The sequence below is a fragment of the Heteronotia binoei genome, chromosome 21 (assembly GCF_032191835.1).
Source record: "Heteronotia binoei isolate CCM8104 ecotype False Entrance Well chromosome 21, APGP_CSIRO_Hbin_v1, whole genome shotgun sequence".
Classification (NCBI taxonomy): Eukaryota; Metazoa; Chordata; class Lepidosauria; order Squamata; family Gekkonidae; genus Heteronotia; species Heteronotia binoei.
Window position 1 is genome coordinate 22,799,470 of NC_083243.1, and position 26,988 is coordinate 22,826,457.

The 26,988-nt window shown below is 46.0% G+C and overlaps 1 protein-coding gene across 2 annotated transcripts in view; it reads left to right on the forward strand.

The window, feature by feature from the left end:
- CEP170B (centrosomal protein 170B) overlaps positions 1–26,988 on the forward strand; it is a 128,185-nt gene that overhangs the window by 45,174 nt on the left and 56,023 nt on the right. For both annotated transcript variants that reach the window (XM_060262925.1, XM_060262926.1), the window contains exon 5: positions 5,011–5,149. In XM_060262925.1, the coding sequence (XP_060118908.1) occupies positions 5,011–5,149 (139 nt within the window). The remainder of the gene's footprint in view (positions 1–5,010; positions 5,150–26,988) is intronic.

A 26,988-nucleotide genomic window follows, 5' to 3' on the forward strand; every position in this document is an offset into this window, starting at 1 on the left:
ATCATGAGCCAGCGTGGTGTAGTGGTTAAGAGCAGTGGACTCTAATGCGGAGAACTGAGTTTGATTCCCCCTCCCCCTCCCTAAGAAGCCTGCGGGGTGACCTTGGGCCAGTCATGGTTCTCTCAGAACTCTCTCAGCCCCACCTGCCTCACAAGGTGCCTGTTGTGGTGAGGAGGAAAGGAGATTGTAAGCCTCTTTCACACTCCTTAAGATAAAGGCAGGGTATAAAAACCAATTCTTCTTCCCCTCTAGAAGAACAGATTTAACTGTTTCCTTAAAAACATGACTATTGCAGTCAACTTGACCTCTTCTGGGAAAAAGTTACATGATACTGGACTCCTGAGAGCACCCTTTTCCTTTTAGATACCAGTCTCTGACGGGCCTGAGTGGCAGATCTCAATGAATGGAAGCAGGTATTACCTCAGGTATTCTGGTCCCAAGCAGTTTAGAGCTTTAGAGGTTAAAAACCAGCACCTCAAACTGTGTCCAAAAGCAAAAAAACATAACCAATGTAGCAGGTAAAATGTACAGCCCAATTCCAAATTTTAAATATGGTTATTTATGATGTTATTTTATGTATTTTATGTTTTATTCTCCTTCTACCACGTAATTTTATCTAGATTTTTGTTTAAAATTTTCTGTTTCTATTTTAACTGGAGCTTAACTTGAATACCTGTGATCATATTTTTGTCATTTGGATCTGGTCGCTGACCGTAATAAAATTGAACTGAGGCAGCCCGCATCAACAGACAGGCGACGTTGTTTGGGGCCGATTGAAGCTACCTGATTGAAGCAATTGTCTGACCCAGAAGATCTTTCAATGTGGAATCCTGCCATCTGGAGAGAAATCCAATAGGGCAGAATTCTACAGGTGTCCTGATCTGTAATACTGAGTCATGTAATAAATGCCTCTTCTTGTGAACAGCCAACTGACATTTAAATGTGATGCATAGATAAACTCTGCTTCCATGAGAAACTCCAAGTGATTTATACCTTGTGTGTGTGTGTGGGGGGGAATGCTCCAGGGAAACCGTGCAAGTTCCCAGGTTACACAGCAAGCTTTAAAGATGAGCAGAGACTTGAACTGTGCAGTGTGGCATAATCGATACAGTGTTGGGCTTGGATTTGGGTTCAGAATCCCAGCTTTATCCACGTAGTTAAATGGGTGACTTTGAGGCCAGTTACTCTTTCTGAAGCTTGCCTTCTAAGGTTGCCAATCCCCAGATGGGGGCAGGGGATCCCTTGGTTTGGAGGCCTGCGCCCCACTTTGGGGTCATCAGAAAGCCGGGAGGATGGGAGGGAAATGTCTGCTGGGAACTCTGTTATTCCCTGTGGAGACTTATTCCCATAGGAAATCATGGAGAATTGATCTGCAGTATCTGGAGCTTTGGGGGGGCTGTTTTTTGAGGTAGTGGCCCCAAATTTTCCGCATAGCATTCAGTGCCTCTCGACAAAATACCCCTCAAGTTTCAAAAAGATTGGACCAGGACATCCAGTTCTATGAGCCCCAGAAGAAGGTGCCCCTATCTTTCATTATTTCTTATGGAAGGAAGGCATTGAAAAGGTGTGTGGTCCTTTTAAATGTGGTGGCCAGAACTCCCTTGGAGTTCAGTTATGCTTGTCACACCCTTGCTCCTGGCTCCACTGCAGTGTCTCCTGGCTCCACCCCCAAAGTCTCCTGGCTCCACCCCCAAAGTCCCCAGATATTTCTTGAATTGGACCTGGCAACCCTATGGCTTGCCTTGTAGGTTTGTTGGTAGATTCAAGTGGGTAGCTGTGTTGGTCTGAATCAGCAGAACGAAGTTTGCGTTCAGTGGTCTTTTAAGACCTACTGAGTTTCATTCTGGGTATAAGCTTTTGTGCGCTTGCACACAAATATCTGGAAAAGTGTGCATGCGCACAAAAGCTTAAACCCAGAATTAAACTTTGTTGGTCTTAAAGACCACTGAACTGAAACTTTGCTTTGTAGGTTTGTCGTGAGGCTGAAACACTGCTTTGAGTTTCCTGGAGCATAGGTGGGATATATTTTGACTAATATAGGAGATTGTAAGCCACTCTGAGTCTCTGATTCAGAGAGAAGGGCGGGGTATAAATCTGCAGTCTTCTTCTCCTCCTCCTCCTCCTCCTCCTCCTGCTTCTCCTCTTCCTCCTCCTCCACCACCACCACCGTTCTGGCTACCCCAAAGGTTCTTGGATATTTCAGGGATTTTAGAATCCTGAGCTTGCCAAGATCTGTCCCTTTTTGTGACTCCCCCCCTACCACCACCACCGCCCACATCACCCCAATGAACTTGGCATGTGACGGGCATAATCTGTCCAGGCTTTCTCTTGCAGAAGCTGCAGTGATGTGAATAAGTCTTTTGTGCAAGAGTGCAGACGTGCCTTCGTGCCACTCCTTTTCATTTCGACAAAGCTTTCCCAGGAGAACGTTCCAACACATTATGCTGAGCAATCGTAGATATCTGAGTTAATCCTCCTGAAAGATCAGTGTCTTGCCAAGACAGTTATTTCAGCAAGAATGAGATCTCCACCTGCCCTGCAGGGTATTCTGCCTTTGGGTCTTTTGCCCACAATCCTGATTTCTAGAGACTTATAAAGAAAAAAAAAAGTATGTGGCTTGTTTTAAGAGTCTAATGCAAGCTCATGGCATAAACCAGGGGTGGCCAAACTTGCTAAACATAAGAGCCACATAGAATAAACATCAGATGTTTGAGATCCACAAGACATGAACGTCAGACGTTGGATGGAAGGAAGGAGGGAGGGAGGGAAATAGATGGTGGACGTAGAGGTGAAAAGAAAGCAACTTTAACTTTAAATGCATTTTCCAAACCACCGGGCAGCTTGGCTTGGCGAGGTGATTTAAAGAGAGAAATGCCTTCTCCAAGCTGGCTGACAGGGTGTTGGGGACTTCAAGAGCCACACAATATTTTTGAAAGAGCCACGTGTGGCTCCTGAGCTGCAGTGTGGCCACCCCTTGGCTTAAACCAAAATGCCAGCAAGCCAGGCTCCCATGAATTTATTTATTTATGTATTTCTTTTTTTTCTTTTTTTTTCTTCAGTTTTTAACGTTTATTTTAAACATATATGGAAACACAAAGATAGCAATAAAACAAATTATCTACATCTGTTATCCAATTATACAGTTTAAATTCGTATTAGGAGAGGTTGATTGTGGTTAACTCCAATCTTAATAACATCACCTACTTAAGTAAAATAAAATTACTAATACAACAATATATTTTCATAAATATATCAATTGAATAATTTCATTTTCGTTTTTTTTCCAACCAAATATAACATTTTTCCCACTTTTCCAGCGCTTCAGTTTTTGACATCCCTCTAACTAAGTTAGTTAAAACATCCAATTCGGCGACTTGCAGTATTTTCTGAACTAATTCATCTTGATGAGGGCAACCTATTTATGTATTTCTTTATGAAATTTATATTCTAGCATTGAAATTTTGGCGACAGTGGGTGTGTCAGCATCAAAGACATCAATTTCCAGGAAAATGCTGCAAAACTTTTATTGTATGCCGATGATATAATTTTTACATTATGGGATCCTAAGATCTCAGTGCAGAGTCTAAATCAAACAGTAATGCAGTTTGGGGCAATCTCTGGATGTAAAATTAGCAACATTAAGTCTTTGCTGATTGGAGTAGGACTAAAAGAAGTGGATAAAAGTATAATAAGTGAAATAATGTGTGTCAGTGAGAAAATAAGATATTTAGGCATTCTAGTCTCTAATAAGTTGGACCAAACAATAGAACAAAATCTGTGTCTAATAATTAAGAAAACAGAGAATGATTTTTAAAAGTTGGGCTAAATATAAATTGCCCTGGCTAGAGGGTGGACTGCGAGATGAATATGAGCAGTCAATGTGATGCAGCAGCAAAAAAGGCTAATGCAGTCTTGGAATCTAAGCAGAGGAACAGTATCCAAATTGCAAAATGTCATAGTCCCACAATACAATGCACTGATCAAGCTACATTGAGAGTACTGAGTGCAACTCTGGAGGCCATACTTTTAAAAAGATGCAGACAAAATGGAACGAGTGCAGAGGAGGGCGATGATCAGGAACCTGGCTCTATGAAGAAAGGATGAGGGACATGGGAATGTTTTGGAGTAGAGGCGGTTGAGAGGGGGACGTGATTGCTCTCTTGAAATATTTTAAAGGCTGCCACTTAGAGGTGGGCAGGGAACTGTTCCTGTTGGCAGCAGAGGATAGGACTTGCAGTAATGGGCTTAAATTATGGACAGAAAGGTACCAGCTGAATATTGGGGGGGGGGATTTACTGTCAGAGTAGTTCAGCAGTGGAATTGACTGCCTAGGGAGGTGGTGAGCTCTTGCTTACTGGCAGTCTTCAAGCAGTGGCTGCGTGAACACTTAGAAGGCTTTAGGCTGATCCTACATTGAGCAGGGGGTTGGACTAGATGGCCTGTGTGGCCCCTTCCAGTTCTATGATTCTAAGTCAGGGTTGGCCAAACTTGCTTAACATAAGAACCACATACATAGAATAAATGTCTGAGAGCCACAAGACATGAATGTCAGATGTTTGAGAGCTGGAAGGAAGGAAGGAAAGAAAATAGATGGTGGGAGGTTGAAAGAAAGCAACTTTAAACGCATTCTCCAAGCCACTGGCTGGCTTGGCTTGGGGAAGTGATTTAAAGGGAGAAATGCCTTCTCCAAGCTGGCTGATGGGGCAGAGGGGGCTTTGAGAGCCACATAATGTGTGTGAAAGAGCCACATGTGGCTCCCGAGCCACAGTTTGGCCACCCCTGTTCTAAATCGACTATGACTTGACAGGGAGGAAGGGAGGGAAGGAAGGAAGGAAGGAAGGAAGGAAGGAAGGAAGGAAGGAAGGAAGGAAGGAAGGAAGGAAGGAAGGAAGGAAATTCTTTTCCGGTCATTGCCAAACATTTATTGTGCTTTATAAGCTGCCTCAGAAGGTGTTAGGCTCCCATCAGAAAAAGAAAATAAATCACATCTCTTGCCTTTCCCCCCTTCAGCATGAGAAATACACCAGCCAGCTTCAGATGAGTTTTAAAGGAATGGCCATGAAACGGGCGGAGCAGCTGATGGAACATGGTGGAGAGACCGAATCGCCACAAGCCAAGCTGGAGAAAGGTGACAAGAAAGCAGTTACAGGTACCAGTTTTAGAAAACCAGTCCATCAAGGGCTGACAGAAGCCCTTTGGGAATTTTGGTTTTTCCCTGTAGCTGCTTCTTTGGGGAGTTGTTGTGGATTGCTGATGATAAAACTCATTTCTTCGTAGGCGGGCTGAAATGAGATAAGCTCATGTTTCTTTGTACTGTGCGTGTGAGTAAGTGCTCTGCGTGTGAGTGAAATAACACAAAAAGGTTGTGGGCTGAGCAGGTCTGTCCGCTTTCTTTTCTTTCTTTTTTTGCTTGTCATGTCTTTCTTTTTATGTGAATGAATCACAAATGGCTTAGCTGGGGGAAAGAGTCTCTGAGGACGTGGATTTTTATGTTGAGGTTATGGGAAAGTTGAATTGAGTCTTCAATAGAATCAGGAGCAAGTGGTATTTGGCAAGTTTACTGTTACAGCTGATAGTAGGGATGTCAGCTTCCAGGTGAGACCTGGAGACCCCCTAGAATTACAGCTCATCTCTAGATTACAGAGATTGTCCCCCTGGAGAAAATGGAGGCTTTGGCATCCCTGTACTCCCCAGGCCCTACCCTCAAATCTCCAGGAGAGCCAATTTGGTGTAGTGGTAAAGTGCATGGACTCTAGTCTGGGAGAACTGGGTTTGATTCCCCACTCCTCCACTTGCAGCTGCTGGAATGACCTTGGGTCAGCCAGAGCTCTCTCAAAGCTGTTCCTCTCAAGAACAGAGAGTCCAATAGCACCTTAAAGACCAACAAAGTTTTATTTGGGCTGTGAGCTTTTGTTTGCATGCACACTTTGTCAAACAGGGTGGAATCAGACTTGCCTGTTCATTCTCTCTCTCTCTCTCTTTCTCTCTCCCTCTCTCTCTCACACACACACACACACACACACGCACACTTATAGTAGAGGTTGAACAGCAAATTAGCATACAGGCATATATAATGAAATGTTTTAACAGATGCAAATAGAAAGCACTCTGAGACGTTTAGAGAAGAAGAGACTGGATTTATACCCCGTCCTTCGCTAGCCAAAGGAGTCTCATGGCTTACAAATCTCCTTTCCTTTCCCCTCCCTACAACAGACACCCTGTGAGGTAGGTGGGACTGAGAGAACTCTGACAGAAACTGCTCTTGAGAGGAAACAGCCTTGAGAGAACTTGTGGCTGCCTGTTTTCTCCCAGAATTGAATCTAAACTATAATCACCTTATATACTTCGCTTGTTATTTCTGTTTGCATCTGTCGAAACATTTCATTGTATTGTATGCTTGTATGCTAGTTTGCTGCTCAACCTTTTATAGATGGACGGACGGCTGGATGATAGATAGCCAGGCAAGTCTGATTCCATCTTGTTTGACAAAGTGTGCATACACACGAAAATTCACAGCCCCAATAAAAACTTTGTTGGTCTTAACAACAGAGAGCCAGTTTGGTGTAGTGGTTAAGTGTGTCGACTCTTATCTGGGAGAACCGGGTTTGATTCCCCACTCCTCCACTTGCACCTGCTGGAATGGCCTTGGGTCAGCCATAGCTCTTGCAGAGCTGTCCTTGCAAGGGCAGCTGCTGTGAGAGCCCTCTCCAGCCCCACCCACCACGCAGGGTGTCTGTTGTGGTGGGGGAGGAAGGTAAAGGAGATTGTGAGCCGCTCTGAGACTCTTCAGAGTGGAGGGCGGGATATAAATCCAATATCATCTTCTTCTTCTTCTAAAGGTGCTATTGTAACTTTGTCACATTGCTTCAGACCAACACGGCTGCCCACATGGGCCTCTCAAGAACAGTTCTCGGAGAGCTCTCTTAGCCCCACAGGGAGTCTGTTGTGGGGGATGGGATGGGAAAGGAGATTGTAAACTGCTCTGAAACTCCAGGTGAAGTGCAGGATATAAATCCAGTCTCTTCCCCTTCTTCCCCAATCTGGATTTGGCCACCGTATCCCTCCATCCCCTGTGTTATTTTAGTTTCCAAATGTGAGGCCCAGTCAGAGGAAGTCACCTGTTATGTATTGGAACTGGAGTTTGGCCTTAGGGCCAGCAGAGACTTGACTGAGCTGGAGACGCTAAAACAACAGCCACCTGGATTCAGGAAAGGAGGCCCATCAGGGATTGTTAGGCCAGCTATTAACCTATAGTGTGTAATGGGATGATGGTAATGAGTTTTTGAGTTGGGAGGTTTGCATGCATATAGGCAGGGCTGTTGTTCCTGCCAGACAGTTCTGTTCCTATCTCACTATGCTGAATCACTGAATAAAGAGCTGAACTCACTATCTCTTGGGCGTCCTCATGCTTTGAACCCAGTACATTTTATTACCTTAGGCCAGAGGAAATCTTCAAACCTTGTTGAGTGGAGTTGTAAGATGTGAGCCAGTGCAGCTGCATGTTCACCACTATGAAACCCACCCTCCCAAAAAAGAGAGTATTTTACTGGCCTCTCCAGATTACAAGGCCTCTCCAGAATCGTCCGAGAGGATGAAGCCTGGTCAAAACAGGATTAGAGACAGGGACTATTGCTGGTAAATGTAAAAAGCTCTGTTTGAATGAGAGAGCAGGATTAAGATTCATGGAATTTCCCTCACTCTCTTCGCCTTGCTGAGAAGGTGGTAGGTTTGTTATTGCAGAAGTCTCGAAAGGTCTCATATTCCGATAAAAGTGGAGTCTCAGGACAACCCAGTGAGGTGGCGTTAGGTGGAAAGAGAGCAAAGGGCCCCATTTCATTCAGCAAGTATCATGGCTGAGGCCCAAACTACACAGCATGTTTCTCCATGCGTCAGGTTGGGGTTTGGCTCAGGGTTTGTGAGCAGAGGTCTATCAGTGGCTGTTAGCCAGAGCGTATTGTTGGAACCCTCTGTCTGGGGCAGTGATGCTGTGTATTCTTGGTGCTTGGGGGGGCAACAGTGGGAGGGCTTCTAGTGTCCTGGCCCCACTGATGGATCTCCTGATGGCACCTGGGTTTTTTTGGCCACTGTGTGACACGAAGTGTTGGACTGGATCCAACATGGCTTCTCTTACGTTCTTAAAAACAACTCCCTGGGGCTGTTTTGGATTGGGAAAACTGAAGCCTGGAGATCTCTCGCCTACTACAGCTGATCTCCAGACAATAGAGATCAGTCCCTCTGGAGAAGTTGATTCTGAGGAGTTAGCCATGTTAGTCGTTTGCTGCAAAATGGTATAGAGTCCAGTAGCAGTAAAGAGTCCAGTTAGCCAAAGGGTATAGATGGAACTCTCTGTCTGGGGCAGTGATGCTCTATATTCTTGGTGCTTGGCCAGGGGGCAACAGTGTGGGGGGTGGTCTTCTAGTGTCCTAGCCCCACTGGTGGACCTCCTGGTGGCACCTGGGTTTTTTTGACCACTGTGTGCCACAGAGTGTTGGACTGGATGGACCATTGGCTTGATAAGAACATAAGAGAAGCCATGTTGGATCAGGCCAGCCCAGCCAGTCCAACACTGTACACACAGTGGCCAAGAAACCCAGGTGCCATCAGGAGGTCCATCAGTGGAGTCAGGACACTAGAAGTCCTCACACTGTTGCCCCTCCCAAGCACCAAAATGATCCAACATGGCTTCTCTTATGTTCTTAGCAGTAGCTTCATGCATTTGATGAAGAGAGCTGTGTTACTCGAAAGCTTATGCTACAATAAAAATTGTTAGTCTTAAAGGTGCTACTGGACTCTTTACTATTCTGAAGAAATTGGCTTTTTTGGAGGGTGGACTCTGTGGCACTGTACCCGGGGTCTCAAACCCCACCCATCCTTTATCCCCAAAATCTCCAGGTGTTTCCCAACCCAAAGCTGGTAACCTTACTCCTTGCAGCATAACCCTGATACATCCCCGTGTCACTTGGAGAAATAAGTTATCTGCAGCTTTTTTGGTGTTTCTGTGGGAAATGTTGATCAGGCGAGGAGAATCCAGAAACATCTTCATGAGTCCCTGATAAGAATTTGCACTGGGGTCTTGCCAGTCCTAAACCAACACTCTAGCCACCAGGCTACAAAAAGAAACAGGAATCTAAGAAGAAGACGACCACAGATTTATTCCCCGCCCTTCTCTCTGAACTCAGAGACTCAAAGCGGCCTACAATCTCCTTTATCTTCTCCCCCCACAACAGACACCCTGTGTGGGTGGGGCTGAGAGGGCTCTCACAGCAGTTGCCCTTTCAAGGACAACCTCTGCCAGAGCTGTGGCTGACCCAAGGCCATTCCAGCAGGTGCAAGTGAAGGAGTGGAGAATCAAACCCGGTTCTCCCAGATAAGAGTCCGCACACTTAACTACCACACCAAACTGGCTCTAGAGGCCCGTTCAAGATGAGCACAGTTTTATGCTCATGTAAAAACATGTCCGCCTCTAGCGTGCCACTAGATTCCTGTTTATTTGTGTGGCAACAGACAAACTCCTGCCTCTGAAATTGCTGCCCTACATTGGTTCTCTAGCACGAGTGTTTTCCAAAACATTCTAGAATAGGGAACGTTAAGCTCAAGCCAGCCCTTCATTTCTCCCTTCAGCAGTCATTAGTCGTATTGTTTCAAGGGCCAGCTTTTCTATAGGAGCGCTTACAGGTCAGAAGAGGACAGGGCTCTGGACATATTCCTTCAGTTCACTCTTTAAACCAATCTCAGTTGCAAATAAAAAAAAAAGGAAGTGATCCTTAGCTGGCCTTATGGAGGCTGGTCTGTGGCTGTGCCGGGCGACACTGATTCTCGTGACCTTAATCTTCCGTGCGGCGTATTGTCCTTGCAAAAATCCCCTCTTAAGCTGGGAGAGGGTATTAGCGTCGTCCTTTCGCTGCTAGTTCTTTGCTTGGGTCTGGAGCTCGGAGAAAGAGGGGAAAGTACCTGCACAGGTTTCTATTTCTCTCGCGCACCCTTTGCTTCTGTCAGAAGGATCTCACTTTACCGTCGAATGCTTGAGTGGGCCCGCTCTACCTGGGGCAGCTCCAGCCGACGTGACAGGTGCCATACTGCGTTGCTAGATGCAAACCGGGAACTCGCTGTCTGTCGGAGCGCTTTCCCGGTGATTAGCGTTGACGGCAGAGAAGGGTGAAAGGAGGTTACTGCTTTCTCAGCCTTGAAGGGAGTTGCCCGGCGGCTGCCAGTAGCAGCTGTACCGTAAGCCGGATCCTTCGTCGCATGTGGCATAAAGACCTGTGTGCAATCCCCAGTGTCGTTAATTTGCACCTGTCACCTGCCGGCTTGGCAGCCGGGGTGCCCACATCTCATGGGCTGTTCGTTTGCAAACAAATGCTTTGGGCGGGCGTGTTGATAGCTGGCACCTGTTGAAGAGTGTGTCAACACGGAATGTAGCGTGTGAGCCATGATTGGGGGTGGCTAGGCCCAAACCCAGACAGGAGAGGTGTTTTCTCCGATCAGCAGGATCTCTGAGAGCAGTTATGGCCTGGGGTCTGCAGTTTGACCCAAAGCACATTTTGTGCTTGTCTGAATATATTTCTCTGTTGACCTTGGAAAGGCAGAATGGTCAGACAGCTATTACTTAGAGCAGGCTTGGCTATAGAATCATAGAGATGGGAAGGGCCATAGAGGCCGTGATGTACACAGCCCTGAGCCCTTTGTGGGAGCCAGTTTGGTGCAGTGGTTAAATGCGTGGACTGGGAGAACTGGGTTTGATTCCCCACTCCTCCACTTGCAGCTGCTGGAATGGCCTTGGGTCAGCCATAGCTCTGGCAGAGGTTGTCCTTGAAAGGGCAGCTGCTGTGAGAGTCCTCTCAGCCCACCCATCTCACAGGGTGTCTGTTGTGGGGGAGGAAGGTAAAGGAGATTGTGAGCCACTCTGAGATTCGGAGTGGAGGGCGGGATATAAATCCAATATCTTCTTTATAAATCCAAAAATAAAGAAAAATAAATAATAACCTCCTGCTCAACACAGGATCAGCCTAAAGCAGGGTTTTGGGTTTTTTTAATGAGGGACAGATCAGACATAAATGAGATCTTGTTGGGCCAGGCCATGTGTGTCATAAAATGTAATGCCAGGTAGCAGAGATATAAACTTTATAAAGGACACAGACAAACACAATTAAATATATATATTTTTAAACTTAAAACATGCTTAAAACATTAGCACTCGCTGGTCTTAAAGGTGTTTTCTTTGTATCTCTCCCACGGGATCCAGGAAACTAGGCAAAAGAAGCTCTGGCTCTTTCCCTCCCTCCTCAGGGGACCAGGAGGGGGAGGAGCCTCAGTCAATAGAAGGGAGGCTTGGCTCAGTAGCTCTGCTGTGCAATTGAGAGAGCCTGGCAAAGCAAACTCTCCCCCCCTCCCTTCCTCCCCAAGGGAGGAGCCTCGGCCAATGGAAAAAATCAGGGCTTTTTTGGTAGAAAAAGCCTAACAGGAACTCATTTGCATATTAGACCAAATCCCTGATGTCACCATTGATTCACACAGGATCTCATTTGCATATTAGGTCACACCCCCTGATCCCAAGCCAGCCGGAACTGCATTCCTGTGCGTTCCTGCTCAAAAAAAGTCTTGGAGAAAATAGAGGCTTTGCTCTGTAGCTCCTGTGATGCAGAAGGAAGCAGGAGAGAGGAAGAAGGAACCAGATGACAGTCAGTTGCTTGGGGGCCTGATTGGAACCCTCCGGGGGCCTGATTCAGCCCCTGGGGCCACATATTTGACACCCCTGGCCTAAAGCATTCCTGACAAGTATTTATCTGGCCGTTGCATGAAAACTGCCGGTGAGGGAGAGCTCACTACCTTCCCAGACAGCCAATTCCATTCCTGAACTACTCTGATTGTAAACAGTTTTTTCCTAATATCCAGCAGCTACCTTTTAGCCTGTAATTTAAACCCATTATTGTGAGTCCTATCCTCCCTGCCCTCCTCTAAGTGACAGCCTTTCAAATACTTCAAGGGAGGTGTAAAACACTTTTTATTTTAGCAACATATGATGTTCAATTTCAATAAAACATTAATAAAACTCATTAGCTATCTCATATGTTGCTATTTTCCACCCTTCCTTCCCCCCTATAGCTTGACTTCTGCTGGTGTCATTTGATTAAAATACTTATTAAAAGAAGGTAACCTTATCTCTTAAGAATCTTATAACATAAAAATAGAAAAGAAAATATAAAATTGTTATTTTTCAAGAAAATACATATTTCTAATACTAATACATAACCCTAACTTCATTGTTATAGTACACCTTCGTTCTTCATTTTAATATTTTTAACACTTAATTGTTATCAAAAATTGCCCAATGTCCTTTTATCTTCCATACTTTTTCTATATATCTTCTGTATTTTCCCCAGTCCATTTTAAATCCATCCAACTCATAGTCTTTTAAGATTCTTGTGAGTTTATCCATTTCACGCCATGACATAACTTTTACAACCCAGTCCCATTTTTCTGGCATTTTATCTTGCTTCCATAACTGCGCATACAATGTCCTTGCAGCTGAAAGTAAGTACCAAATTAAAGTTCTGTCTTCCTTTGGAAACTTTTCCATTTGTAATCCCAATAAAAACGTCTCTGGAAGTCTCTTAAAGCCATATCCTAATATTTTTATAATCTCTTGTTGAATCATCTGCCAAATTGTTTTGTTTTTTCACAAGTTTTACACCAAAAATACTTCAAGGGAGCAATCATGTCCGCCGCAACCTCCTCGTCTCCAAATTGAATATTCCTGCATCCCTCAGTCTTTCCTTGTAAGGCTTGGTCTCCAGGTCCATGATGATCTTCATTGTCGTCCTCTGCACCCACTCCATTCTGTCCATCTTTTTTAAAAGTGAGGCTCCAGAACTGCAGACAGTACTCCTAGTGTGGCCTGATCAGTGCACTGTACAGCAGGACTATGACATAACGTTGCAGTTTGAACGTTATGCCTTTGCTGATGCACCCCAAGACTGCATTAGCCTTTTTTGCTGCTGCATCACCTTGACTGCTTATCTTCCAGTCTACCCTGTACCCCAGAAATGTTTCCCCCACTCAGTATGCATGCTTCTCATTTTTGTTACCCAGATACTGAACTCTGCACTGATCCTTGTTGAATTGTATCTCAAGGGTTTGTACTGCCTGTAAGGTTGCCAAGTCTAATTCAGAAAATATTTGGGGACTTTGGGGGTGGAGCCAGGAGACTTTGGGGCAGAGTCAGACTTTCCCATTTCCAAAATAGATGCATAAAAATACAGCAGTGTAACTCACCTAAATAGTCATCATTTCCTCATCCCCCAATAGGTGCAATTCTAGTAAATGAAAGTGTAAACACACAAAAAGCAGCCAAAATGCACAGTTTGCAAGCTCACATTTTTGTGATCTCACTGGGGCTTTACTCACAGGAACTGCTGTTCTTCAGCCTAACACAGGCAAACAAAAAAGAGAGAGGTGGAGTTTTCCTGTATCCCATAAACAGGCTCCTATACAAAGACTCTGAAAACAATGCAAAACAAGCACAGAGACAGACACACTATTACTGCCTCCCCTACAAAGACTTCTGAAAAGTACTCTCTCTCTCGCTGGGTCTGGCTCCTCCACAACAACATCTGACAATTACAGGGGCTGCTCTGCTCTCTCTCTCTCTCACACACGCACACACTTACTTGCTGTGAAACTAAAGCAAAATAAATGGAGGCTCTGCTTCTGACCCTTCCCCATGAAGTACTTCCTGCTTCCTGCTCAACTTTAAAGGGGCACACACACACAAAGAGGGATTTTAAAACAGAACCTGTTTGCAAGTTTCTTAACCTTTAGAAGATAGAAGATATTGGATTTCTATCCCGCCCTCCACTCCGAAGAGTCTCAGAGCGGCTCACAATCTCCTTTACCTTCCTCCCCCACAACAGACACCCTGTGAGGTGGGTGGGGCTGGAGAGGGCTCTCACAGCAGCTGCCCTTTCAAGGACAACCTCTGCCAGAGCTATGGCGGACCCAAGGCCATGCTAGCAGGTGCAAGTGGAGGAGTGGGGAATCAAACCGGGTTCTCCCAGATAAGAGTCCGCACACTTAACCATTACACCAAACTGGCTCTCCTGCAGGAGATCTAGCAGATCTCCTGCAGGAGATCTAGCAGTACTGCAGGAGATCTAGCAGTACTGGTGGCTGTGGGGGGGTCGTGGCTTCCCCCCGCTGGCCAGCTGGCTGGGGGTGGAAGCCTGTAAAACCGGGGGATCCCCCGCTGGGACCTGGGGATTGGGAAGCCTAACTGCCTGGCTAAAAAAGTTGGGAGTATTTGTCTGTGTCCTTTATTAAGTTTATATCTCCGCTACCTGGCGTTACATTTTATGACACACAGGGCCCAGCCTGACAAGGCCTCATTTATGTCAGATCCGGCCCTTGTACTCAGCTAGTGGCATCAGCAGAGGTGATGGTGAGCCTAAATAATCTTCACCTCCACTGCCTAGCTCTGAGCTGAGCCGCTCTTAAGGCACTGCAGCTTGGGCTCAGCTTAGCTTGTTCTGAGTTGCCAGCGACATCACAAGGAAGCAGCTCTACAGTAACTTCCCTTGTTAAGTTGGAGGGCCAATTTGTCCCTGCCCGCTGTTTCCTTGGGCAGGAAGGATTTTGTATGACGTAGCCCTTAACCACAGTATCCCCTTCCCTGCTTTCTAAAGTTCAATGTTCCCAGGAGAGCTTTATCATTCTCTTCTAAATCGATTTCTCGTGTGCATTTGTCCATAAAAGGTTCATGCAAGTATTTTGCAGCTCTGAATGGTGGCTCTTGATGAATTGGGGTCTAGGGTTGCCAGGTCCAATTTAAGAAATATCTGGGGATTTTGGGGGTGGAGCAATGACACATAGGGGGCGGAGCCAGGAGCGAGGTTGTGACAAGCATAATTGAACTCCAAAGGGAGTTCTGGCCATCACATTTAAAGGGACCGCACACTTTTTAATGCGTTCCCTCCCTTTGGAAATAATGAAGGATAGGGGCACCTTTTGGGGGGCTCATAGAATTGGACCCCCTGGTCCAGTGTTTTTGAAACTTGGAGGGTGTCTTGAGGAGAGTCAGCAAATGCTAAGCTGAAAATTTGGTGCCTTTATCTCTAAGAACAGCCTCTCCCCGAGTCCCAGATACCCCTATGGCAGGGTTTCCCAAATTTTTCACCTCGTGTGGCCCGGTTATTTTTACACTGCTCCTTCCTGGCCCACTAAAATTTGGGGGTGGAGCCAGGAGACTTTGGGGATGGAGCCGGGAGACAGGAAAGGATGTCTCCCCACCTGGCGGGGATTCTGCAAAGTCAGATGATCTGCCTCCCCCCCATTTAAACACCTTGCCAGGGGTGTTTAAAGGGGGGGGGGAAGCTTGGAGCTCCCTTTGCCGTCTCCCTGCCTGGCAGGGAGACAGCAAAGGCAGGCAATCTACCCCCCACACACTTTTAAACAGCCCACCAGGTTGTTTAAAGGGGGAGGAAGCCCATGAATTGCCTTTACTGTCTTCCCGCATTGCGGGGAGGCTGCAAAGGCGGGCGATTTGCCTCCTCCCCACATTTAAGCACCCCCCCCCCTTGGGTGTTTAAATGGGGAGGGGAGCTCGGCACTTAGTTGTCTCCCCGCAACCCGGTAGCCAGAGGTCTGAGACCTGGGGCAGGGTCGTGACCCTTCCGATGGGAATTGGTCTCCATAGGGAATAATGGAGTGCCAGCAGATATTTCCCTCCCCCCTCTGCTTTCTAATGACTCTGAAGAGGGGGAAGGGCCTCCAAACTGGGGGATCCCCTGCCCCTTCCTGGGGATTGGCAACCCTATTGGGGTCTCTGCCATCTCTTTTCTTTCAAGATCATTAGTGGATTTAAATCATTAACAGAATGGCCATCGTAATACCTTGAACGGCAAAATGGGCTTACTTAGAGCAGAAAAGAGGCTTTCGGGACAAAACAGCTTGGCTAAGCCTGTAGGTATTTTAGTAATTTGCTTCTAGCAAATTAAAGCCAAGGTCTTGGGTGACCAAAGGTCTCTTTTGGGGAGGAAACAGGAAAGTGTAAGAGACACGGGAGAGGCAAAGGAGCCAAAAAAGCAAATCGTTTCCTGTTACTCTTTACCATCCCTTGCAATATATTTTAATAAAACATTGAAACAGCACAGTGGAAGGATACACAACTTTTTTTTTGGTCAATTTTAATATGAGGCAGAAGCAAACCCATTGCTCTGAGATGTTATTGAAAGAAGTAAATCAAAAGTCCTCGAGCCACCTGCGCTTTGTGAGAATTTGTTATTGTTTAATATAAGAAAATGATGGTCTGATCGGATTAGGAAGACGTATTTTCCTAGGTGCAATGCCTTGCGTACGTCCGGGGGTAGTCTATAGTTGCTTCAGTCTTCCCTTTGCGCCCCCCCCCCCCTTTTGAGACAGCAGTGAACTGCACAAGGGCAACAGGTATGTTTTAGAATAATTCTTGGGAGTTGTGTGCATTCGGTTTAGAATTACCGTACTAGTGCTAGGCTGGGAAATACCTGGAGATTTTTGGAGGGGGAGGGGGAGCCTGAGGAGGGAAATGTTTGGGGAGGGGAGGGATTTCAATGGGGTATAATGCCATAGAGTCCACCTTCCAGAGCAGCCATTTTCTCCAAGGGAACTGATCTCTTTTGCCTAGAGAGCAGCCATTTTCTCCAAGGGAACTGATCTCTTTTGCCAAGAGATCTCCAGCCACCAAGAGATCTCCCTACCACTTACAGTAGTGAAGAAAGTGCACCAGGTAGGTAGCAAGCCAGAGGAGCAAGAGAAGAGTTTAGAAAAGAGTCAACTAAGGGGAGCAGGGCCAGCTCGCCCACTAGGGAAACTAGGTGGTTGCCTAGGGCGCTGGGAGCATTGCGCCAAATTGACCTCCCCCCCTCCTGGTGCCCAAGACAGCCACCTAAATATGTCTCTCTCCCCCCTGCTGCCGCCAGCTCCCTCCCTTCCCTTCTGCCATGCTGTGCTCCACGCCCTGCCCAGGAGTATGCCGTGCCTCGGGGCAGCAGACTCTTCTAATTGATTGAGGAGGGAACGACAGAGTGCAGCAGCGGGGGAGGTGGTGGGCAGGGAGCCTGCCTGGGGTGCCATGTGCCCTAGGACTGGCATGGAAGGGGAGACGTTATAGTGGTTTATAAAATTATGTCTGGGGTGGAGAACTTCTCCCTTTGCCAGAAGACTAGGAATCTGTCTAATCTTTTAAAGCTGTCTCTTCCTGTGGCCATCCCTGCATCCTCTGAGAGTGAGTGAGTGAGTGAGTGAGTGAGTGAGTGAATGGCTGGCTGGCTGGCTGGCTGGCTGGCTGAATGAATGAATGAATGAATGAATGAATGAATGAATGAATGAATTTATAACGATCATAGACCAGCAAACAATTCATAAAAGTCCAATTCATAACCAATAAAAGGTGATATAAATATACAATAATTATTATACAATACTAAAATATGATACCACCTAAAATATACATCAAATACGAATATAGGCTTTAAGACACTGACAAAGAAGATGTAAAATTAGTGTTGAAACCAAGGATTAACTAAAAAACCCTGTCTAGACCTCTTTGTTCTTCCCTTAATAAATAAATAAATAAATAAATAAATAAATAAATTATTCACTGCCTAAGCCAGCATTTAAAGCAGTAAAATCATACAAAATTAAGCCTGATTGACCATAAAACCATACATAAAAGGCATAAAATACTGTTATAAAACTACAAATATAACACAACATGGCAGTTACAGCAAACAGATTGGCAAAGGTGTTTAGCCGTTTCCTGACTGAACTATTAGAGTTTTCCTTATTCTTGTGGCAAGCCAGCCAAATTTTGCTAATTTGTATGTAACCTCAGGGTTCCTATTGCTAAGAAGATTCTTAAGGCAACTGGTAAAAGGTATGGCTGTGGAAAATGGAAGTACTTCTCGATGATAGTGAATTTCACACTTTAATCACTGATGAGGGAACTAATGAAGTTCCACGTCTATCCTTATTATTCCTCCGTAGGTCAGGCAAAGTGAGACGGACATCTCAAGCCTCCCTGCGACTTTTAACAGTAAATTTTTTGCCTCCTCAGGCCCTCCCTTCCATTTGGATCAGGGACGGGAGATAGGGTTTAATCCAGGGGTGGCCAAACATGCTTATTGTAACAGTCACTTTGAATGACTGTGAGATGTTTAGCAGCCACAAGAACATAACAGAACATAAGAGAAGCCATGTTGGATCAGATCAGTGGCCCATCCAGTTCAACACTCTGTGTCATACAGTGGCCAAAAAAACCCAAGTGCCATCAAAGATCCACCAGTGAGGCCAGAACACTAGAAGCCCTCCCACTGTGCCCCCTGAAGCACCAAGAATACAGAGCATCACTGCCCCAGACAGAGAGTTCCAACAGTAAGCTGTGGCTAATAGCCACTGATGGACCTGTGCTCCAGATGCTTATCCAATCCCCTCTTGAAGGTGGATATGCTGGTAGCCGCCGCCACCTCCTGTGGCAGTGAATTGCAAGAAAGAAGCAAGCAAGCAGGGGGAGGTGGAAAGAAAGCAACCTTAACTTTAAATGTATTCACTGGCTGGCTTGGCTTGGAGAAGTGATTTAAAGAGACAAATGCCTTTTCCAAGCCAGCTGACGGGCCAGTGGGAGCTTCAAGAGCCACACAATATGTGTGAAAGAGCCACAAATGTTTCCTGAGCCACAGTTTGGCCACTCCTGGTTTAATCCTTCTACCCCTGCGTGGTTTCGCTAATCGAACTCTTCACACTTGCTTTTGTTAGCCCTTAAAATAATTTTTTGGTCATCTTTCTAACAGCGGCGGGGTGTCCCTATGGTTTCTCTTACCTGGTACTTGTAGGCAGAATGAATATGGAGTTTCCATTCAGTTATCACAGCTAATAACCTTTGGGAGATGTATACTCTATAAATAAATTTGTCCAATCCTTTTAAAACACCGTCTAGGCAACTAGCCAACGCCATGCCTTCCGACAGTGAATACTGAAGCTTTCCTTTTATGTGTTTTATGTGTGTGTTAAGCAGTATCAAGTAGCTTCCCTATGAATTAAAATTCTCCGAAATGTCCTGTCATTCACAGCCTTGTTCAGGTCTTGCAGCTTGAGGGCCATGGCTTCCTTTATTGAGTCCATTCATCTCCTGTTGGGCCTTCCTCTTTTCCTGCTGCCTTCCATTTTCCAGTTTGGTGTAGTGGTTAAGTATGCGGACTCTTATCTGGGAGAGCCGGGTTTGATTCCCCACTCCTCCACTTACAGCTGCTGGAATGGCCTGGGGTCAGTCACAGCTCTCACAGAGCTGTCCTTGAAAGGGCAGCTGCTGCAAGAGCTCTCTCAGCCCCACCTACCTCACAGGGTGTCTGTTGTGGGGGGAGGGAGAGAAGGTAAAAGGAGATTGTGACCGCTCTGAGACTCTGAGATTCAGAGTATACGGCAGGATATAAATCCAATATCGTCGTTGTCATCTTCTTCTTCCTCCTCTTCTTCTACTTCCTCTTCTTCTTCTTCCTCCTCTTCTTCTTCTTCTTCCTCTTCTTCTTCCCTGGCATTACTGTCTTTTCCAGTGGCTGTCTTATTTATTTATTTCATTCAATTTATATCCTGCCGTACCCCACCGAAGCGGGCTCTTCTTCTTACAATGTGATCTCAGTTATAGCCTCAGTCATTTCAGCTTCTAAAAAGGTGAGTTCAGGCTTGATTCGGTCTAGAACTCACATATTGGTTTCCTTTGTAGTCCATGGTATCTGTAAAACTCTCCTCTGACACCACATTTCAGAACAGTCTGCTTTCTTCCTGTCAGCTTTCTTCACTGACCAGCTTTCACAACCATACCTAGTAACAGGAAATACTGTGTAATGAATTAACTTGACCTTGGTCACCAGTGACACATCCTTGCACTCAGGGCTTTTTTTGTAGCAGGAACTCCTTTGCATATTAGGCCACACACCCCTGAGGTAGCCAATCCTCCTGGAGCTTACAGGGAGGCCCTGTACGAAGAGCCCTATAAGCTCTTGGAGGATTGGCTACATCAGGGGTGTGTGGCCTAATATGCAAAGGAGATCCTGCTACAAAAATAGCCCTGCTTGCACTTAAAAATCTTTCTTAGCTCCTTCATAGCTGCCCTTCTCAGTCTCAGTCTCCCTCTGATTTCTTGGTTGCAGTCTCCCTTTTGGTTGATGATTGGAGCAAGGCAAGGAAAGGCAAATCTTGAACAATTTCAGTTTCTTCATCATCAACCTTAAAGGTGTGTGATTCTGCAGTGGTCATTACTTTTGGCTTCTTGATATTCAGCTGTAATCCAGCTTTTGTCACTTTTTTGCTCTAGCCTTCATCAGTAGGCCTTTCAAGCCTTCATGTCTTAAATCTGTTCCTAATCAATTTAATTGGGCAACTCTGAATTTTAATGCTGTATTGTGGGAGAGGAAGGGGAAAAATTAGCCATTTGCTTCGCTTCGTGCACAACATTTTTTAAAACAACCTTATTAAAGTCCCACCGACAGGGCTTTTTTTGTAGCAGGAACTCCTTTGCATATTAGGCTGCCCCCGCCCCCCCCCCCCCCGATGTAGCTAGCTAAGAGTCTGCACACTTAACCGCTGAACCAAACTGGCTCTCCAGACAATAAGCTTGAGAGCATAGCTAAAAATACTGCCTGGCCAAATCAGAGAAAGCAGAGCTATGCATTAAGATGGGGCAGCTTCCCAGGAGAAATCTTTTAATTGATGGCTCTATATGGCCTGTCCTCTGTGATCTCCATATGTAGGCTGTGACTTGACAGCACTTTCCACTCTTAGATTTTCGTGAGGCCGAGCTCACTTGATCAGAATCGGAGGCTTTAGGCGTTCTGTAAACCTTAAGACATTAAAGCCAGGGGTGGAATTCTTGCAGGAGCAGTTTTGCATATTAGGCGACCCCACACCTCTGATGTAGCCAATCCTCCAAGAGCTTACAAGGCTCTTTTTTGTAAGCTCTCCGAGGGTTGGCTACATCGGGGAGGTGTGGCCTAATATGCAAAGGAGCTCTTGCTAGAATTCCATCCCTGGTTAAAACTGAACTTCTCCTTTCAGCTTCTCAGCAAGCCATCTGTCCGTTTTCTGGCTGCGGTAGGTGTAGCGAAAGGGCTGGACTGCGGCAATATGGATTTCTCTTTTTGCCCTTGCAGGTCTTCAGAACCATTTGCGTAATGGTTTATGTGCCCACCCCACTCTTTTCAGCTGTATGTCAGAGGGTCATTTTTTGCTCCGCTTTAAAACAATTTGTTAAAGTTGAAGATCCTGTACACTCTAGGGTTAATGTAAAAAAAAGACACACCATTGTGCAGAGACGAAACCGCAGCTACCATCAAAGTGGCAGGAGCCGTCAATTAAAAGATGTCTCCTGGGAAGCTGCCCTATTTTAGTGCATAGCTCTCCTTTCTATGATTTGACCAGGCGGTATTTTTAGCCGTGCTCTCAAATTCGTTGTCTGGAGCGAGCTCGTACAGTGCCCTCTTTGTTATCACTCATTTTAGTTTTGTTGGTTTTTGTAAAAAAAACAGGAAAGAGGTTGCTGGTTTACCTTGACTCCTAAAGATTTCTATGACATGATTCCTGAGATCCCTCCTAGATCCCCTGCTCAGCTGTCCCTCCCCCAATTTTTTGTGTTCCTAGCTCTTTCTCTCTACCCTTGCTCTGGGTACTGTGGAATCCCGAATTCTGCAGAACTCAGATTGCAGACCTAACAGAGGAGGCAAAGAAAGCCACTGTGAGTGATCCTACAAAAACCTTTCAGCAATTTTTTATTTATTTATATTCTGCCTTTCGCCCCAATGGGGACCCAGAGCGGCTTGCATGATTCTCCTTGCCTCTCTTTTATCCTCACAACAACCTTGTCAGGTAGGTTAGGCTGAGAGAACGTGACCGGCCCAAGGTCACCCAGCAAGCTTCCATGGCAGAGAGGGGGTTTGAACCTGGGTCTCCCAGATTGTAATCTGACACTTTAACCACTTCACCACCCTGGATCTCAGAAAGTATATATGCGCTGATTTCAAGCCTGCGTTTTAAGCAGCCCTGTACTTGTGGAAAACATGTGGAATTCACTGCCACAGGAGGTGGTGGCGGCTACAAGCATAGGCAGCTTCAAGAGGGGAATGGATAAGCATATGGAGCAGAGGTCCATCAGTGGCTATTAGCCACAGCATATTATTGGAACTGTCTGGGGCAGTGATGCTCTGTATTCTTGGTGCTTGAGGGGGGCACAGTGGAAGGGCTTCTAGCTCCACTGGTGGACCTCCTGATGGCACCAGAGACTGGTGGAGATATTTTTGTTTTGTTTTGTGGCCACTGTGTGACAGAATGTTGGACTGGATGTGCCATTGGCCTGATCCAACATGGCTTCTCTTATGTTCTTATGTACTTGATCGTCAGTGGTAAGTACAAGGCTCCTCCAGACAACCAGCTAGGAAATATTTTACAGAAATCGAAAACGATTTGCTTGTTATGTCTAGGCAGGTAATTCATACAAATGCATTTGGGCTAGTGCAAACTTTTCTTTTCTTTTTTTTAAAAAAAGATGCTTTCTTTGTATTTTTCCTTTAGGATCGAGGGAACTGGGCAAACTGGCTCTTTCCATCCCTTCACAGGGGATGAGGAGGGGGAGGAGCCTCAGCCAATAGAAGGAAGAGAAGCTTGGCTCAGTAGCTCTGCTGTATGATTGTGAGAGCTGACAAAGCAAGCGGTCCCTCCCCCCCTTCTTCCCCAAGGGAGGAGCCTCAGCCAATAGAGAAAATAAAGGCTTTGCTCTGTTGCTCCTGTGCGATTGCACAAGCCTGGCAAAGCAAGGTGTGATGCAGAAAGAAGCAAGAGAGAGGGAGGAGGAAGCAGACTTTCTCGGGGGCCTGATACGAGCCTTCCAGGGACCTGATCCATCCCCAGGCCACATGTTTCACATCCCTGTAAGCTCACTGAGGGCTGCAGGGTACTGCAAGGAGATAAATATTTTGCTGGTACTCCATCCCTCTGTGTGTTGATCCAGTTCTCCTCCTCTCCCTTAGTATTTTGATTAACTTACAACTGTAGGAGCTGGTCTGGGAAGAGGTTGCCTGCCTGCCGACTGCTTTCACTGCATCGCGCTGTCACCAACAGTTCAATATTTATCTAGACAAGTGCTCAAGCTGACCTTAATCCTGTCATTTAAATGGATATTGTCTCTCCCCGTGCTCCACCATCCCCCCAATCCCTGCCTGTGCCCAGGCTGTCTGCTGGAATTGATGAGCCAAGAAAAGGGCTGGGATGAATCTGTGCCATCTGGGCAGGCTGGCATGAAGTGGTGGTGGAGGGTGGGGGCATTTTGGACAGGCGGTTAATGAGCTGCCTTCAAAGAGACCGGCTTAAGTACCGTGGAAATGACGGAGCGTGGCTTAGTTACTTTTCACTGAAGCTTTGCTCTCACCTACAGCCTTTGTGTTTTGCTTGGTTCCTGGGTTTGTGTAATTAATTTTGTTCTCGGATGCCAAGCTGGGTCAGCCCTGGTTAGTATTAGACCGATTCCCCACTAGCCTTATGCTGCTCTCACGCTCCTCTGCTCTGTAGGGCTTCTGTCGGATTTCACACTATCTGCCCTGGGCCGCAACTCGCTTCGCCTTTTTTGCACGGCAAACAGAAACTGGTTTTTAGAGGATCTTGTTTGCTGCACGAAAGAGGCGGAGTGAGCTGCAGCCCTGGGGCAGATAGTGTGAAATCTGACAGAAGCCCCGCGGAGAAGAGGAGAGGGAGAGCGGCATAAGGCTAGTGGGGAATCGGCCTTAGTTGGCCCTGCTTTGGAATACCAAAGGTATTACTCAAAGAAAGACAATGGCAAGCATCCTCTGGATGTCTCTTGCCTTGAAAACCATACGGGATCACTGTAAGCTGTCTGTGATGTGATTAAAAAGAAAAAGCGATGAGGACGGAGAGGTGTTTACACCTTGCTTGGCATGCAGAAGGCCCCCGGTTCAATCCCCAGCTTCTCCATTGAACAGGATCAAGTAGGAGGTGGGGTGAAAGACCTCTATCTGAGACCCTGGAGGGCTTTTGCCAGTCTGAATAGACAATACTGGCATTGATGGTCTGATTCAGAATAAGGCGGCTTCATGCGTTCTAATGTCCTCTGACCACTGGAATTCTTATTCAGCTATTCTTTTGGATTCTGTAGTCTCACTCTTATGCAGTTTTCAAGTATAGCTAAATCTCCATAAGGTCTAGGAACCAGTGTGATGTAGACCTGGTATAGATGGAACTCTCTGTCTGGGGCAGGAATGCTCTGTATTCTTGGTGCTTGGGGGGGCAACAGTGGGAGGGTTTCTAGTGTCCTTGTCCCATTGGTGGACCTCCTGATGGCACCTAGGGGTTTTTTTGCCACTGTATGACAGAGTACATAAGAACATAAGAGAAGCCATGTTAGATCAGGCCAATGGCCCATCCTTTCCAACACTCTGTGTCACACAGTGGCAAAAATTTTTATACACACACACACACACACTCTGTGGCTAATTGCCACTGATGGACCTCTGCTCCATATTTTATCTAAACCCCTCTTGAAGGTGGCTATGCTTGTGGCCGCCACCACCTCCTGTGGCAGTGACAGAGTGTTGGACTGGATGAGCCATTGACCTGATCCAACATGGTTTCTCTTACATTCTTATGTTCCCTTAGTAGTTAAGAGGGGCAGTTTCTAATCTGGAGAACCAATTTTGATTCCTGCTCTTCCTTCCCATGAAGCCAGCTGGGTGTCCTTGGGCCAGTCACAGTTCTCTCAGAACTCTCTCAGGCCCATCTGCCTCACAAGTTGTCTGTTATGGAGGGAAGGAAGGGAAGGTGATTATAAGCTGCTTTGTGATTCCTTATGGTAGAGAAAAGTGGGGTATAAAACACTTCTACTGCTGCTTGGGTTTTGGGGTCTTTTTGAAAAAACGAATTGAGATTTGCCCAGTACTGGGTTCTGTGGCTTTTCAGTGAGCCTATTAACCTGAGCTGTGAGGGAACTCCTTTTTTGTGAATGTGGCTGAGGTAGCAGTTAAATGACACTGTCACATGGGTGTGGTTTGATTGCATGGATATGTTCATACAATTGGCACCCCTTGCCAGCAAGGTGCCAGTTCCACAGTAAGCACCTGTGTGATTGGCCCCTGCCCACCTGGTTGAGTAATTTCAAACATTACCTCAGTTGTGTAGGAGATACACACAGAACAGTGATTTCAGTGTGATTAGGGTAATGCTTAAAGAGTCCCCATGTTTAAACAGTATCGTGGCATTGATCCTCCACAGTTGCTTGCACAGGCATGTGTGAGAATGTGTTCCTACCCACACTTATAGCAAAGTTTTCTACATCATCTGCCTCAGACCTGTGGAGATTTAGGAAGTATTGAAGCGGTGTTCCCCCTTTCCAGTTCCCCCTTTCCAGTGACTCTATCTATCTAGTCAGAGGTAGAGCTATCATATAATAATTCCTATAAGCAGGCCTCTTCTGTGTAGGAATTTTCTAACATAAGAAGTGGTTCTGAGAGTCTATGAGTGGTTCTTACTGTGGAGAAGAATTCTCCTCAGAGCTCTCCAAGTTGGGTAGAAACTAGAGTTGCCAATCTCTTAGGATTACAACTGATCTCCAGGTGATCAATATCTGTTCACCTGGAGTAATTGGCTGCTATGGAAGGTGGACTCAATGGTATTATATCCTCCCCAAAATCTCTAGACATTTCCCAGCGTGGAGCTGGTAACTCTAGTGAAGATCCAGATGAGGCCTTCTTGGTAGAGTTGCCAAATCCGGGTTGGGAAATTCCTGGAGATTTGGAGGTGGAGCCTGGAGAGGAGGGCAGGGCAGGGCTTGGGGGGGAAGGACCTCTGTGGGGTACAGTGCCATCAAGTTCACCCTCCAAAGCAGGCATTTTCTCCAGGGGACCAGTTGTAACTATAGGAAAACTCTAGGCCCCACCAATAGAATGGCAACGCTACCTCTCATCTGCTCTTAACTATGCTCAGTCCTTAATGATTTTTAGGGAGCACCAGTTTCCTATCAAAGCAACATTTATGTCTGATCCAGCTCTCATTTAAAAAAAAGAATTCAACGCCCGTGGTTGTAGCTTGGCCCTTTTTTTAGCTACTACAAGTGCTTTCTCTCAAAATTAGAAATGATGTTCATTTAGAAAAATCACTATGGGTATCTTAAGCCTACTCTCACATTCTAACAGAGTACTGTATTAAAATAACAACAACGATAAGAAGAAGAAAGAGAAACTCAGTCTGCATCATGGAAGAAACTATCAGAAGAGCCATCTTTCATGTTTGCATGAGAGAACATGGATCGTGCGTTTCAAGCCCTAGCAAGCCCTGTTCCTAATTCTCAGCATGTGTTAGAATGGTTAAAATAATACATACTATGGCCCCAGGTAAGACTCAAGACAGAGGCAAAATCTGTGCTGGAATTTAATCCCGTTCAAGACTTGGACCGAGACATTGCAAGCCAGTCTCCATAAAATGTTCTTCTGAAGAAAGTTCAGGTTTTGGAGAGTCACCAAAAAGAGCCAGTATGGTGTAGAAGATAGAAGATGTTGGATTTATATCCCACCCTTCACTCTGAATCTCAGAGTCCCGGAGTAGTTTACAATCTCCTTTACCTTTTCCCCCAACAACAGACATCCTGTGAGGTAGGTAGGGCTGAGAGAGCTCTCCCAGAAGCTGCCCTTTCAAGGACAACTCTGCCAGAGCTACGGTTGACCCAAGGCCATTCCAGCAGTTGGAATGAGGAATCAAACCTGGTTCTCCCAGATAAGAGTGCACACTTAACCTCTATACCAAACTGTAGGGGGGTATACTGTTGGACTGAGATCTGAGAGAACCAGGTTCAAATCCTCATTCTTGCATGGAAGCTCATCTGGGTGAGCTGGATCATTTGCTCTCTCACAACCAACTTACCTCACAGGCTAGTTGTTGTGAGCATAAAATGAAGGAGAGGGTGAGGGAGTA